The 16,214-nt window shown below is 44.0% G+C and overlaps 1 protein-coding gene across 1 annotated transcript in view; it reads right to left on the bottom strand.

Moving 5' to 3' along the window:
• Nucleotides 1-16,214, bottom strand: part of LOC135559289 (E3 ubiquitin-protein ligase HUWE1-like) — an 83,746-nt gene that overhangs the window by 32,289 nt on the left and 35,243 nt on the right. The window contains 13 exon segments of the mRNA XM_064993481.1: nt 3,439-3,662; nt 3,954-4,020; nt 4,305-4,447; nt 5,104-5,271; nt 5,525-5,720; nt 5,907-6,087; nt 7,644-7,905; nt 9,642-9,792; nt 12,200-12,376; nt 12,560-12,641; nt 13,121-13,248; nt 13,413-13,565; nt 13,835-14,104. Of these exon segments, the coding sequence (XP_064849553.1) occupies nt 3,439-3,662; nt 3,954-4,020; nt 4,305-4,447; nt 5,104-5,271; nt 5,525-5,720; nt 5,907-6,087; nt 7,644-7,905; nt 9,642-9,792; nt 12,200-12,376; nt 12,560-12,641; nt 13,121-13,248; nt 13,413-13,565; nt 13,835-14,104 (2,202 nt within the window).

Raw genomic sequence — 16,214 nt, 5'->3', positions numbered from 1 at the left:
TCACATCTCCCTACCACTATATCTAAGACAACACGACACCAATGTCGTAGATGCTCTCTGGCCCTCGTCATTAGCCATTGGGCTGTTTCCCAGAACCACATACCGGACTTTTAACAGGGTCAATAGCATGAAGAAAAAAGACAATGTCTTTCCGACCTAGCTCGCTATCTAGGCGTCAGATAAGAACGAGAATACAGGGTCCATGAAGTGACGATTAGACTTGCCACCTTTCAGACTGGATAAGTTTGTAGGGGCAAAAGTTCATGAAAGTATAATTTATCACTCACATGCTTATTTCTGTCCACTTCGAACTAACAACGTTCTACCTTCTGTAGCATTTAGGACAATGCTAACATCTTAGCGACCTACAGGAGCACTAATCAGTCAGCACTAGTAGGCAGGTTGCTTAGGATTCAAACATTCTCAAACAGCCTTACAGGGAGGAAGTCAGAGACCTGGCCGTGTGATACCAGGACTACAACCTCTCCCTCAACATGATCAAGACAAAGGAGATAGTGGACTACAGGAAAAAGAGGACCGAGCACACCCCCATTCTCATCGACAGGGTTGAGTGGAGAAGGTTGAGAGCGTCAAGTTCCTTGGCATCTACATCACCAACAAACTAACATGGTACAAGCACACCAAGACAGTCGTGAAGAGGACACAACAAAACCTATTCCCCTCAGAAGACTGAAAAGATTTAGCACGGGTCCTCAGATCCTCAAAAGGTTCTACAGCTGCACCATCGAGAGCATCCTGACTGGTTGCATCACTGCCTGGTATGGCAACTGCTCGGCCTCCGACAGCAAGGCACTATTGAAGGTAGTGCGAACAGCCCAGTACTCCACTGGGGCCAAGCTTCCCGTCATCCAGGACCTCTATACCAGGCAGTGGTCAGAGGAAGGCCCTAAAAATCGTCAAAGACTCCAGCCACCCGAGTCATTGACTGTTCTCCACGCTACCACACAGCAAGCAGTACCAGAGCGCCAAATCTAGGTCCAAGAGGCTTCTAAAACAGCTTCTACCCCCAAGCCATAAGACTCCTGAACATCTAGTCAAATGGCTACCCAGACTATTCACATTGCGCCCCTGCACCACAACACTGCCACGCTCTGTTGTCATCAAGGCATAGTATAGTCACTTAAACTCTACCTACATAGACATAGTACCTCAACTAACTGCCCCCCCCCCCGTATGTGGGTGTGTGTGTGAGATAGATATCTATCTATACATTTTTTTATACTGCTGCTCTTTAATTACTTCTTACTTTTATTCTTATCTGTATTTTTTAAACTGCACTGTCGGTTAGGGGCCAGCACATTTCAAGTAAGGTCTATACCGGTTATATATATATATATATAGCACGTGACGGATTAGATTTATTCACACTCTTCAGTGGTATAATGAAATTCACAGTGTCCTGCTACTACATACATAAAAATACAGTAGCAGTCAAAAGTTTTAGAACGCCTACTCATTCATGAGTTTTTCTTTATCTTTACACTTGGAATTCTCTCAAATAGTTTCACCTGGAATGCTATTCCAACAGACTTGAAGGAGTTCACACATATGCTGAGCCCTTATTGGCTGCTTTTCCTTCACTCTGCGGTCCAACTCATCCCAAACCATCTCAAATTGGACTCCATGAGAAACAAGATTCACTGGTCTGATGAAACCAAGATACAACTCTCCAGCCTGAATATCACATGTCACGTCTGGAGGAAACCTGGCACCATCCCTACAGTAAAGCATGGTGGTGGTATGTTTTTCAGTAGCGGGTACTGGGAGACAAGTCAGGACCGAGGGAAAGATGAACGGAGCAAAGTAGAGAGAGATCCTTGATGAAAACCTGCTCCAGAGTGCTCAGGACATCAGACTGGGGCGACGGTTCATCTTCCAACATGACAACGATCCTAAGCACACAGTCAAGACAACGTAGGAGTAGCTTCGGGACAAGTCTCTGATTGTCCTTGAGTGGCCCAGCCAGAGGCCGGACTTGAACCCGATCTAACATCTCTGGAGAGACCTGAAAATAACTGTGAAGCGACACTCCCCATTCAACTTGACAGACCTTGAGAGGATTTGCAGAAAAGAATAGGAGAAACTTCCCAAATACAGATGCCAAGCTACCCAAAAAGACTTGAGGCTGTAATCGCTGCCAAAGGTGCGTCAACAAAGTACTGAGTAAAGGGTCTGAGTACTTATGCAAATGTGATCCGTTTTTTACATTTTTTTTTATACATTTGAAAAATAATCTAGAAACCTGTTTTTCCTTTGTCATTATGGGGTATTATGTGGAGATTAAATTGTTTGTATACCTAATCAATGTTAGAATAAGGCTGTAACGTAACAAAATGTGGAAAAGGTCAAGGGGTCTGAACACTTTCCGAATTAACAGTATGTATGCACGTCTCATTAGGCTGTATGTATTTTTAAATACAGGCCTAGTGTAACTGTATTATAGTGCCAATCTATTACAAATAGAAATACAAACTTTAGACTAAATATACATTTGACAGAGCACAGCAATCGATAAAACAAGTGGTTCTGAGCTGATGTCAGCATTACACAGGTAAGCTAATGATGAGAGAAAACAGGAATGCAGACAGGCTGTAAAGACCTCTATATCTATATGAGTGACTGTGTACAACACCACCACCTGCTGTTATGTTGGACACCTATGGACCAAAAAAACATGTTATGAAATATTTACATGTACTGCCAAAAAAAAGGTTTAAGGAAATACAGGCAGACACCACATCACAGACAAAACAGCTCACTCAATCTTGTAAGTATAAAAGCAAAGCTTTGGTGTGAAAAAGCCAACACTTTACATTGTATGCAGTACAAACTCACATTATTGTGGGAGCACCTCCGCTAAGAGTTTGAATTAGGCTATTTGAGAAGGTTTGAATCCATAATCAACCTGCCTACACAAGTTGTTTGAAGTACAATGGACCAACATCGCTACTGTAGTAGATCAAAGTGTGATGGAAAATCTTGGTAGAGCATGGGTGGAGTAGGCATTGTGGTGCTCATGTGAATTTGCATTCTGTTTCGTGTTCAAGTAAAGGCTACGGCAACACAGGGATGGGAAGAGTTGAACAGGAGTCATTTTCAAGTACTGAAAGCAGGATTTCCCCAACTCGAGCCTCAGGATCCCACCGGGTGCACGTTTTTGGTTTTTGCCCTTGCACCTACACAGCTGATTCAAATAATGACCTAATCCAGCGCCGATCATTTGCATCAGCTGTGTAGTGTTAGGTAGAAAAATAAAATAAAAAACGTGCACCTCTGGGGGGGTCCTGAGGACAGAGTTGGGGAAACTTCAAGCTTTGGTCCCTTTGGGTTCTTAATGCTAAATGTATTACAGTAGTAAAAATCTCAATACAAATAGACTTCGAAAAATTGAAGTTTTGTCAAGACGAACCAACCCACCTCCTTGATGAGTTCAGACTGTCCGGCCGTGTAGCAGTAGGATGCTATGAGGGTGGCGATGCCCACATAGGACCTGACCAGCTCTGCCAGGAGACGCAGGATGGTGGAGGTGGGCATCAGGGGCTTGGAGGCCTTAGCCTTGGCCCCCTTACCCTCCTCTGAGCTGGCTCCGTTCTCACCCTCCACCTCCTTTTTCTCCTCACGCATTTCCTCTGGAGTAGAGGCTGGGGAGAGGAGATGAGAGGGAAAGGGAGGGGAAAGAGAAGAGAGGAGTTGAAAGAGAGGAGGGGAAAGAGAAGAGAGGAGTTGGGATCAAGTAGGGGCAGAGAGGTTGTTAGAACACATTTTTTAAGGACACAGTCGTGACAAAATCTTTTTTCATTCATTTTGTGTAAACACTATATTGTATATTTTCATCCTAAAATGTAATCAAACTAAAGCAAGAAGTGTAAGGATGTAAATGTAGTCAATACCAGTAGAGGCTGGAGGTGAAGAGCAGGGAGGGAGTGCCTCACCTTCTCCCTGGGGCGTGCCAGACTGAGAGGAATCAGCCACAGCACCATCTGCAGTAAACACCTGGGCCTGAGAGAACGAGGAGAGATGGAGAAAATATTACTTACAATATCTAGACTAATACAGTAGTTTTCAAAACATACATAGTAATATGTTCCCATTGATAATACTCTCTCTTGGGCCCTGTTCAGTCGGTGGGAAAACATTTTGAAACGGAGAGGTATAAACTAAACTTCTAATAAGAACACATCTTCTGCTTTCTGTTGCAAAACAGTTCGCTAGTGTATCCACTACTGAAACAGGACCATGGCCAGAAGGACTCTCACAAACAGCCAGCCATACATGACACTTACGTTAATGTGGAAAGCGGACTGTGAGTCGAAGTCACTGCCCTGTCTGGTGAGTCTGTACTGCTGGTAGACATCATCATCCTGGAGTATCTGACACAGGTCCTGCCCCACGGGCACCGCTACAGCAGGCTCCTCTGGACGCTCAGCTACACAAGAGACACACAGGAAGTTAGCCCACAGAACCTTTCACTTTACAGACGTGTAGCAGGAACACCTGCTGCTTCCATGAGATAGACTGACCAGGTGAAAGCTATGATCTCTTATTGATGTCACTTGTTAAATCCACTTCAAATCAGTGTAGATGAAGGGGAGGAGACAGGTTCAAGGATTTTTAAGCCTTGAGACAATTGAGACATGGATAGTGTAATTGTGTCAATCAGAGGGTGAATGGGCAAGACAAAAGCTTAAGTGCATTTGAACAGGGTATGGAGGTAGGTGGCAGAAGCACCCGTTTCTGGCAAGAACTGCAACGCTGCTGTATTTATCACTCCCAACAGTTCCCCGTGTGTATCAAGAACAGTCCACCAACCAAAGGACAATAAGTCAACTTGACAAGCTTTTTTGAGGGCAAGGGGGGGTGCAACTCAAAACTTAATGTTTTGCACACTCAGTGTACGGCTTGCTGTCTCAATTCATTGATGTATTTTCATTCCTCACATCTTCTCTCCTCTTCTCCTAATGCATTGGAGATTAAGAACCGAGGAGAGGGACCTTGTTCAATATAGTGAAGGAGGTGAGGACATAAGACGCAAAGTATCGAGGAAACACAAATTGGGATAAGGTGCTTGTGCGAGGGTCTTACCCTCTTCAGGTGCGTGGTAGGCGGCCAGGGCGTTGAGCATGTCATAGATGACCTCTTTGATGGTGTCAGGGATGGGGGGCAGCGGAGACAGTTTGAGAGGGGTGGTCTTCACCAGCTGCACCGCGTTGGGCCCCTTGATACGCAGGTTCTCAAACTCATCATCTGACGCTGATGAGAAAAAATGTCAACACTTACAGCAACCACACATACACTGTCACATTAAGTCACACTATAAAATAGGGGCACTAGCTGAGAGCTATAGGTGCAAGCGGATAGTTGACTGGCCACAGGTCTGTCTGAGATGTCCAAGATGTATTCAGAAGTAGTTTCATAAAGATTTGGTCCCCACACCACGCTGTTTTGCATGGTCCTTTGAACCGGATAGACCTGTGGACATTCAACTATCAGTGTTTTAACGTACCCGTACCAGCGCCGCGGGGTGCCGGTAGGGCGATGCGGACGCAGCTGTTGGCCGTGTCTGCGAAGCAGTCTGGGTTCCGGCAGGCGGCCGGGCCCAGAACGCGCAGGATGTAGTTAATCTCTCTGGAGCCCAGAGAGCCTGATACCACACCTGACGTGGTGCTGCCCGCCCCACTGGTCACTGCTGACCGCACCACCTAGAGGTCAGACAGACACTAAGTGCAAATTACAAATGGCTATTGTGCACTACATTTTAACACTGACTGGGGGTTTCTCAACAGTCTAAAGTTTGCTCCTCTCAGTTTCTCCTTGCCTTCAGCTGCACTGATCAGAAAACTGAAAATAATACCAAACAGTTGAAATAGGTGAAAGTGTTCCAGTACCTTCTCCATGGTGTGTCGTAACGTGGCAGGGTCCTCGATGATGTGTCTGAACAGCAGGGTGACGAGCGGCGTGAAGCCGTTGAACCCCGACCCCTGCGTCAGCCCCAAGATCATCCTGGTACTCTTTAGCTCGGCAAACATCATGGCGTAGTGGTGGGTTCTCGTCAGGCGCAGGCACAGCCTGAAGAAACATAAATTACACACAGTCCAATTGATGCCAGTTCTTCCGGTGCAATTTATATATGCAGTTGTGATTCAAATGGTCCCATTTTATGACTGACGCAAACCAATAACCCATTACGGATCAGTAAAATAAAACTACTACAATTGATTTGTACAGTACTTTCATGACCCATTCTCAGTATGCAACAAGTACTTCGAGTAGTAAAATAGAAAAAGTAGACAGCCAGCATGACCTGGGCCGGGTGGGTCTGCCCCCCTGGGTTCAAAATATTTTGCCTAAGGAGCTCCATGTGTGGCATCGAGCACATTCTAATGCCTTGATTCCATCCGAAATACACAGAAAAATTATTGAAAATGTAGTTGTGGTATTATGTAGAAAGAGATGACTTTATAATTGAAATCACTGATAATGTAAGAACAAGTAAAATGACATTCATTTTAAAAAACTTTTTATTTTTTACAATTAATCTTCAAGATTGATGTCTTATAGTTTTACTGCAAGAAATGAATTCCCACACCATTGGATGTTCTAAGTTGGCTTGAGAAGTATCCATACTGTCATACCGGGATATTTGGTAATACCGGCACTGACCAGAAAGACTGCTATTTTCAACCCCCACTGGGCCTTTGTAGTCTGTAGGTTAGCAATGCTAACAAATATATGTAAAATCCTATAGAGAATGCTAACTAAAAATGCTAAAGAGCGCATTGCAAACATGTTATACAGTCTCTGACCTAAATTATATGCAGGACTGACATCCCAGCTCAAAGTTATAGAAGTAGCTCAAAAACGCTACTCACAGTTTGCTGCACAAAATAAATATTAGACCGCAAGGCTGTTGATCTAGGAGGGGATTCCCTGCTGTTACCATGCAAAACTTGATTATGGAAGAGGGTAACAAGCTAATAAATTAGCAAATCAAATGCACAACTGCAGAGCATTTAGCACATTTTAGACAGTTAAGTTATAAGATATCTAGCTGGCAAATATTTAGTTGTGGATTCCGTACTACTCCACAACAAGGCTCCGGTCTCTCATTGTTGTGTGCTTGTAAAGGCCACGTGACTGGGGACTACCAGTAAGGTTAGTAATTAAAAATGGAAATTAACTCGATATTCCTCATCTCCTAACGTAATGCACGAGTTGACTGCAGGTATTTACATTAAAAGTAACTACAAATATCAAAATGTATAAAAATAGATCAAACAAAGTATAAACAATAGTGACAGTATAAAAAACTATCCCTTGGTAATTTCCAAATACCCCTGTATATGGTATAATAATAATCAGTGGTTGTCGATGGTGCAACATGTCAGCACCTCAGGTCAGCACCTGTCCTATCAATAGATCGCCAGAAGATGCATATTGTTCCTTCCAGCGAGAGGGGGCTCGACAGAAACTTAAATGAAAAGTAACCTAGTTAATATGATTTTGAAGTGGACAAAGTAGTCAGCTGAAAATTTGTCTAACAAGTTGATTAGGCGACACTAGTGGAAAACACTGCATTTACATAAGATTCAAGACTTAAAAGAGAACAAAATAAAAGTAGGAACCTTAGTGTGGCGTGGAGGGTGTCTGGGTCCACGGGGACACTGATCATGGATACACAGGCTCTGATGAGCACCGTGGTCATGTCCTCTGTCAGGCCCTGCACCACGATGGCTCCTCCTGCCCCGGTGCGTTCAGACGTGGGGTCCATGGGGGCTGCAGGAGGGGGGGCAGGAGGAGCAGAAGGACCAGAGAAGGACTCCTTTAGTTGAGGGGTATTGTTGTCATCTTTAGGAGCACTCATCTCCACAGCTACTGGGGCAGAGTCTGAAAGAGAGAGGGGAGGATTTGACTATGGTATTCAACTAAAGTAACAGTATACATACATTTATACATTTTTCATCTAAACAAAGTGTGCTTTGTGACAATAGCCATGTCTAATAAAAGGTGAACACTTCACACTTTGCTTATAAAAACACTGGAGTTGCGCATATTTCTTCCAAAGCTATAAATCTACAGTGCCTTCCGGAAGTATTCACATCCTTTATACATTTTGATGTTACAAATTGGGATTAAAATGGATTCAAATATTTTTGATTTTTTTTTTAGATCTACACAAAATACTCTGTCAAATAGAAAGGAAAAGTATAACAAATAAATAAAACTAATATTTCTTGTAAGATAAGTGTTCAACACCTTGAGTCAATACATGTTAGAATCACCTTTGACAGCAATTACAGCTATGAGTCTTTTTGGGTAAGTCTAAGAGCTTTGCACACCTGGATTGTACAATATTTGCTGAATCATTTTCAACTCTTCAAGCTCTGTCAAGTTGGTTGTTGATCATTGCTAAACAGCAATTGTCAAGTCTTGCCACAGATTTTCAAAACTGCAACTAGGCCACTCAGGAACATTCAATGTCATCTCAGTAAGCAACTCCAGGTTATATTTGGCCTTGTGTTTAAGGTTATTGTCCTGCTGAACTGGTACATTTGTCTTCCAGTGTCTGTTGGAAAGCAGACATTTGTATTTTGTCTGTGCTCAGTACTATTCCATTTATTGTCATCAATATAAAAAACTCCCTAGTCCTTGCCGATGACGAGCACATCCATGATGCAGCTACCTCCGTGCTTGAAAATATTTTTTTTTTACTCAGTGATCTGTTTGCCCCAAACATATATATTTGTATTCAAAACATAAAATACATTTCTTTGCCACATTTTTTTTACAGTTTAGTGCCTAATTACAAATAAAAAAATGTTTCGCAATATTTTTTTATTCTGTACAGGTTTCTTTTTTTACTTAATTTAGGTTGTTATTGTGGAGTAACAACAATGTTATTGATCCATCCTCAGTTCTCACAGCCATTAATCTCTGTAATGGTTTTAAAATCACCATTGGACATCTCCGGCAATGGAGTTAGGAAGGACACCTGCAACTTTATAGTGACTGGGTGTATTGACACCATCTAAAATGTCATTAATAACTTCACCATGCTCAAAGGGATATTAAATGTCTACTTTTTTTTTATTGGTCCCTATCTAGCAATAGTTTCCCTTCTTTGCGAGGCATTGGAAAACCTCCCTGGTCTTTGTGGTTGAATCTGTGTTTGAAATTGATGGCTCGACTAAGGATCTTACTGATAATAGTGTGTGTGGGGTAGAGAAGGTAATCATTCAAAAATAATGTAAAAAATATTCACAGTGAGTACATGCAACCCATCATGTGACTTAAGCACATTTTCCCTCCTGAACTTATTTCGGCCATAAAGGGATTGAATACTTTGTGCCCTGACACTTCAGCTTTTCATGAACTTGTAAAAACATAATTCCACTGATATGGGGTATTTTGTGTGGGCCAGTGACACAATCTTAATTTAAATTCAGGCTGTAACATCAAAATGTGGAAAAAGTCAAGTGGTGTGAATCATTTCTGAAGGCCCTGTAGAAGGCAGTAGGTCCATTATCTGGGTCTCTGTCCTACGTCTTGCCCATGTCCCCCTCATCAGTCTCAGGTATCTGTTTGAGGCTATACTAGAACAGTAGCTCCTATCCAGTCATCACCTGGGTCTGTCTGTGTCTCCTCTGCCTTGCCCCTGTCCCCCTCCTCCTTCTCAGAGTCCGTCATGCTGCCAGTTTTGGCAGGTTTAGGAACGCGAGGCACTCTCTGGACCGTCAGCATCACCGGACGACGGTTACCAGTCTCCTCATTCACCTGGAATAGAACAAAGATATAGAAGTCAATGGTCTCCCAGACCCAAATTATGTCCATAACTGGACTGATAAGCACTTTCAATGAATACTCTCCATTGAGCACCAGGATTTATTAAATTATTCCTAAGTCTAATAACCAAACAATTCCACTGTTTGTCGACTCTGTTCCTTTGAGTGGTCTCTGTATAGAAGAGGCTCCCCTCCCACACTCACCGGCGAGTTTATTAGGTACACCACTACTTTCACCATAATGGATTGCTCTTACGTGGCCGTGGCTTGCTATATAAAGCAGGCAGACAGAGGCATTCAGTTACTGTTCGATTGAACATCACAACGGGCAAAACTAGTGACCTAAAAGACTTGGTGCTATGCTAGACGTGCTATGATCATCGGTGCCAGGCACACCGGATCCTGTATCTCAGAAACGACAGCCCTGTGGGATTTTCCCAAGAATGGTGCCACAAACAAAAAACATCCAGTCAGAGGAAGTCCTGTGAACAAAAACAACTTATTGATGAGATGTTGAAGGAGATTGGCAAGAATCGAGCAAGCTAACAGGCTGGCCACAAACAGACAACGGCGCAGTACAACGGTGGTGTGCAGACAACCACAACGGGTTCGACTCCGATCAGCTAAGAAGCAGCTCCAATGGGCACATGATCACTAACACTGGACAATTGAGGACAAGAAAAACATTGCCTGGTCTGACGAACCCCGGTTTCTTTTGAGTCATGCTGATGGCAGAGTCAGAATTTGGTGTAAGCAGCATGAGTCCATGGACCCATCCTGCCTGGTGTCAACGGTACAGGCTGGTGGAGGTGATGTACCGCCGTCCAGTCTGCAGCAACTGCGTGATGCCATCGCGTCAGCATGGACCAATATCCCACTGAAATCCTTGTAGAATCCATGCCCCGAACAAGTAAGGCTGTTCTGGGAGGCAAAGGGTGATCCGACCCAGTACTAGATGGGTGTACCTAATAAACTGGGTTAGTGTGTACAGTGCATTTTGTTATGTTACAGCCTTATTCTAAAATGTATTAAATACAAAATAAATCCGTAGCAATTTACACACAATACCCCATTATGACAAAGCGAAAACCAGTTGACATTTTTTCAAATGTAATTCTTTTTTAAATGTAAAGAAATACCTACATAGATATTGAGACACTTCGCTATGAGTCTCGAAATTGAACTCAGGTGCATCCTGTTTCCATTGATCATGCTTGAGATGTTTCTACAACTTGATTCGAGTCCATCTGTGGTAAATTAAATTGATTGGAAATGATTTGAAAAAGCACACCTGTCTATATCAGGTCCAACAGTTGACAATGCATGTCAGAGCAAAACCCATGAGGTTGGAGTTGTTCGTAGAGCCCCGAGACAGGATTGTGGTGAGGCACAGATCTAGGGTGGGGTACCAAAAAATGTCTGCAGCATTGAAGGTCCCCAAGAACACAGTTCCCTCCATCATTCTTAAATGGAAGAAATTTCAGACCACCCAGCCGAACTGAGCAGGGGGGTGATAAGGCCTTGGACAGGGAGGTGACCAAGAACCCGATGGTCACTGACAGAGATCTAGAGTTCCTATGATGATGATAGGAGAACCTTCCCGAAAGACAACAATCTCAGCAGCACTCATCCAACCAGGCCGTTAGGGTAGAGCGGCCAGACGGAAGCCACTCCTCAGTAAAAGGCACATGATCGCCCGCTTGGAGTTTGCCAAAAGGCACCTAAAGACTCTCAGACCATGAGAAACAGGATTCTCTGGTCTGATGAAACCAATATTGAATGCTTTGGCCTGAATGTCAAGCAGCACATCTGGAAGGAACCTGGCACCATCCCTACGGTGAAGCATGGTGTTAGCAGCATCATGTTGTGGGATGTTTTTCAGCAGTAGGGACTAGTCAGGATTGAAGCAAAGATGAATGGGGCAAAGCACAAAGATATCCTTGATGAAAACCTGCTCGAACCGCTCAGGACTTCAGACTGGTGTGAAGGTTCACCTTCCAACAGGACAACGACCCTAAGCACACAGCCAAGACAAAGCAGGAGTGGCTTCGGGACAAGTCTCTGAATGTCCTTCAGTGGCCCAGCAAGAGCCCGAAACTCCCCAAATACAGGTGTGCCAAGCTTGTAGCATCATACCCAAGAAGACTCGAGGCTGTAATCGCTGCCAAATGCGCTTCAACAAAGTACCGAGTAAATGGTCTGAATACTTATGTAAATGTGAGCTGTTTAATCTTTAATAAATTAGCAAAAATGTCTAATAACCTGTTTTTGCTTTGTCATTATGGGGTATTGTGTGCAGATTGATGAGGGAAGAAAATAAGGCTGTGACCTAACAAAACGTGGAAAGATTCACAGGTCTGAATACTTTCCTAAGGCCCTACATACACCTCTCTCTATACCTGGACCATGGTGTTGAACTGTACGGTATATCTCCTGCGTCCCGCGGTGAATCGGACGCTGCTCTCCCCGGCCCTCCAGGCTGAGTCTATAGTGCCGTTGTTAGAGGCCGAGTAGCTGCACCAGCGACCCGACCGGTCGTCGAACCAACGCCAGTTATTACCGTTGGGCTGCAGGTACTGGAGAGAGTGGACGGGGTGTGGGGACAAAAGGATGAGAGGAGAAATTATTTTTTTGACTAAAAGACCAGGTTGAAAAAGACCAGGTTGACTAAAAGACCAGACATGGCAATACAATGGTAATCACATGCATATCCTATAATGTGGGTTAATCTTTATGTTGCACGGGGACATTCCTGTTACCTTGTTCATCTGTGCTCTGCGTTTGGATGAAACAGCCATTTTCTCATAGAAGTCAATGATCAGCAGCACTGGAGTGATCCACCTGTACACAGTGGGACAGACAACGTTCAGTCGTGTTGTACATTGCCTTTTGTCTGACAGATGCAACGCTTCTACCTCACCCAAGTACAAAAAATAATTATCGCTCTAATAAGAAAAGACTTAAAAAAATGAAGATCGTTCATGCCGCCATTTGTAGCAGGACAGTATATTTCTGAAAGGTATTAATTTCCACACGTGTGCTAGCTAGCTAATCCCAACAACGGCCCTTTAGCCCGTTTGCTGTCAAAGAGCCTGGGGGATGGCAGAGCCATGTATTTAGAGACTTGGACAATTGTTTCTGCATTATGATGCAGTGACATGAATGACACTTCAACATTTTATGGCAGCCATGTTAGCTCCCATTATAATTACATGCGAAATATTTAAATAATGCTTTGTAACTGAATTAGAATAATATTCACAATTTTAAATGTTGGCCCAACTCTCTAAATACACAGCTCTGGGGTGGTTGCTACTCACTTGGGCGTCTGGATGTCCTTCTGCTCCTTGGCAGCCTGCAGACAGGGCTGCACTACTTCTAGCAGCTTGATGAGCACATTGAGGATCCCACTGTTCTCCACCACCCTGGCACACGACAGCTTCAACTCCTACAGGGTAACAGAAGACAGCATGCATCAACATTCAGGGCCGGTGGGGTGTGCGAGAAAGGAATTACTGTTCATCTACGTGTGTCACTAAAGTAGTTTGAGCAGGAGGTTTTTCTGTGTGTGTGTGTGTGTGTGTGTGCGTGTGTGTGTGTGTGTGTGTGTACCTCAAAGAGCAGTGTGAGCAGCAGGATGCGTGTTGCCAGGTTGGAGGCCTGGGGCAGGGTAGCCATCTGTCTGGTCCACTCGGACACAGTCTTGGTGTCACTGGTGGTCAGGGGTATTGCTGCCTTGATGAGCACGTCTGCTGCCTCCCACACCTACACATGTCAAAGATCACACCTTGACATTTCACACAGCAGAGTTTCCCAATCTCTGTCCAGGGACTCCCCCCCCCCCCCAGTGCACGTTATGGGTTTTGCCCTAGCACAACACAGCTGATAATCAAATCTTGATGCGTTGGTTATTTGAATCAGCTGTGTCGTGCTAGGGCAAAAACCAAGACGTGCGCCCAGGGGGAGACCCAAGACAGAGATAAAAAACCCTGACATACAGGACAAAGCGTTGACCAAATTGGTATTACACATACCTGGTTGACCACCTGTCGTAAGATGAGGTCCCTGTACTCGGGACCACTCCTCTTGATGGCGGTCATGAGCAAGTCACAGAGGCGATAGACGGTGTCTGGCAGCTCGTCCAGCAGGTGGAAGCAGCCGGGCAGCATGGAGTCAGTGAAGGCGTGGAGCTCTGTACTGTCCAGGGGCTCGGCCTCCAGGAACCTCTCCAGGCAGCGAGCCTCCTCCTCCTCCGTACGCTCCCTGGCTCTCCTATCGTCCTCCTCGCGATGACGCGCCGCCTCCTGAGAGAAAGATAGAGAGGGAATGTGAGCACCTGTGGGGGTGAAGTGGTGTGGGCCCAGAAACAGCCCCTAACCAATCTGTGTATACATCAGATAAAAGCAATACAGCTGATATTTCACCAAGTCTATGAAATGAAAAGCTAGAGCTGCAACAATAAATAGAATTCTACACCCAGTGTTTTCCACTAACGCGGCTGTCAGCAATACAGAGAATTACAGAGGCATTGTCAGCCGGGCACTTTATCCACTTAAAATTAACTACTTTTCAATTTGCCAGTCAGGAGAGAGAGAGAGAAAACAAGAGTGCCAAGCCCTCTCCTGCTAGAATGAACAACATGCATCTTCTAGTCATCAATTGATAGGACAGGAGCCCGTCAACCAAAGTGAGAGATGACAGGGACACACTAATGGTGTGACTGTCAGTCCCGCCTCTCCGTACCTGGGGTTGTGTGTGTGTTGGGTGCGCTACGGTTGCTATCAAATTTCTTTACACAGAGAGAGCATGAATTTGCATGTCAAAATCCACTTCGCCAAATTGTTTCTGGCACATTGACTTTCCTTTTGCCTGCAGGGTCTGACTGTAACCTTGGCCCGCTGGCAGTGAAAACATGTGGGGGCCAGTAACTTCAACTAACATTTTTTTCATTCCAGTTCAACATTTGCCTGCCCTGTCAATCTACCATTGAAGACCACACAAGTAAATGTCACGCTATTTGTATTTGAGCAATAGGATAGGCCGTTCATTCAAGCACCACCACTCTCCTGCCAATCATAACTTCGAGCAGTACATAGGTTGATGCTGTCACACAGCACACGAGCTGTCAAGAGTAAGAAGAAGTGCCCATCCATCTACTCACTGAGCTTATTTACTTTAAGTGATTGTGCACATACTATCAATAGGCCGGCTACTGTTGGTAGTCTGCAAAAAAGACATGTAGCATTGGTCTTGGCTAGCCTACTGTGGTCATGTTGATCTCTTTTGGAACCTTTGTCTTAAAGGGGGCAGCATCCTACTTTCAAATCTTCTCAAAAATACATAATATACAAACAAAAATTAATGCAATTAATACACAGCGGTTCTAAAGAATAGTCATTGCTTATAATAACCAAATGTAGCCTATTAATAGCTGAATAGGCCAATATAGAGAAACCATGACAACCTACAGGCCCTCCATGACCCCCTATGCATTTAACAACTACACTATGGAGAAACTGTGACAGGCCAGTAGATTTGTGCCCAGTGAGAAAATAAATTAACTTTGGACCCAGGTGTGTTTCATATGCAGCCAAGGAGTGGTGAGGCATATGCTATCTACTACTGTGCTTTGATTTAGAGACAGCCAGCTTGACTGGTTTATCAAATATGTTGAATCCACCTCACTGCAGGAACAATAGGTAGGCTAGTTGTTTTAAACCTATTAATACTTATTGACATAGGTCTACTGACTTCAGAGTGTTGACAATGGACTAGTTAACTGCTGTTTTCTGTGTAACAAAGCCCATGTTAAACACCTGCTACATTCTTCTATCATACCTGTATTGCAGATAGCTGAGAAAATGTCTTTAAAAAGCTTGAAGCCTGTGGAAGTCAGCAGACTCTTACAGGATTATTTAGGCCCAGTATAGTCTAAATATTTCTCCCCTGTGATTTATTCTGTTTTGCCCCTGAACAGGCAGTTAGTTAACCCACCGTTCCTAGGCCGTCATTGAAAATATGAATTTGTTCTTAATAAACAGACTTGCCTAGTTAAATAAAGTTGAAAAATAAAAATAATAATATATATATTTTATATTGTGTTGTACAACAGCTGACGTATGAATTTTTAAATAAAAATAATTATTTCCTGATATTTGCTGGTTGAAAATCTAATCTAGGAAAAATACAGCTTGTTGGGAAAAATGTCTTAACCGAAGGAGGCTGCTGGTGTAACGGATGTAAACGGCTAGCTCAGTTAGCGGTGCGCGCTAAATAGCGTTTCAATCGGTGACGTCACTTGCTGAGACCTTGAAGTAGTAGTTCCTCTTGCTCTGCAAGGGCCACAGCTTTTGTGGAGCAATGGGTAACGATGCTTTGTGGGTGTCAGTTGTTGATGTGTGCAGAGGGTCCCTG

Source organism: Oncorhynchus masou, chromosome 18 (assembly GCF_036934945.1).
Source record: "Oncorhynchus masou masou isolate Uvic2021 chromosome 18, UVic_Omas_1.1, whole genome shotgun sequence".
Lineage (NCBI taxonomy): Eukaryota > Metazoa > Chordata > Actinopteri > Salmoniformes > Salmonidae > Oncorhynchus > Oncorhynchus masou.
The sequence above is the reverse complement of the archived record's forward strand: the minus strand, read 5'-3'. Positions and strand labels throughout refer to the sequence as shown.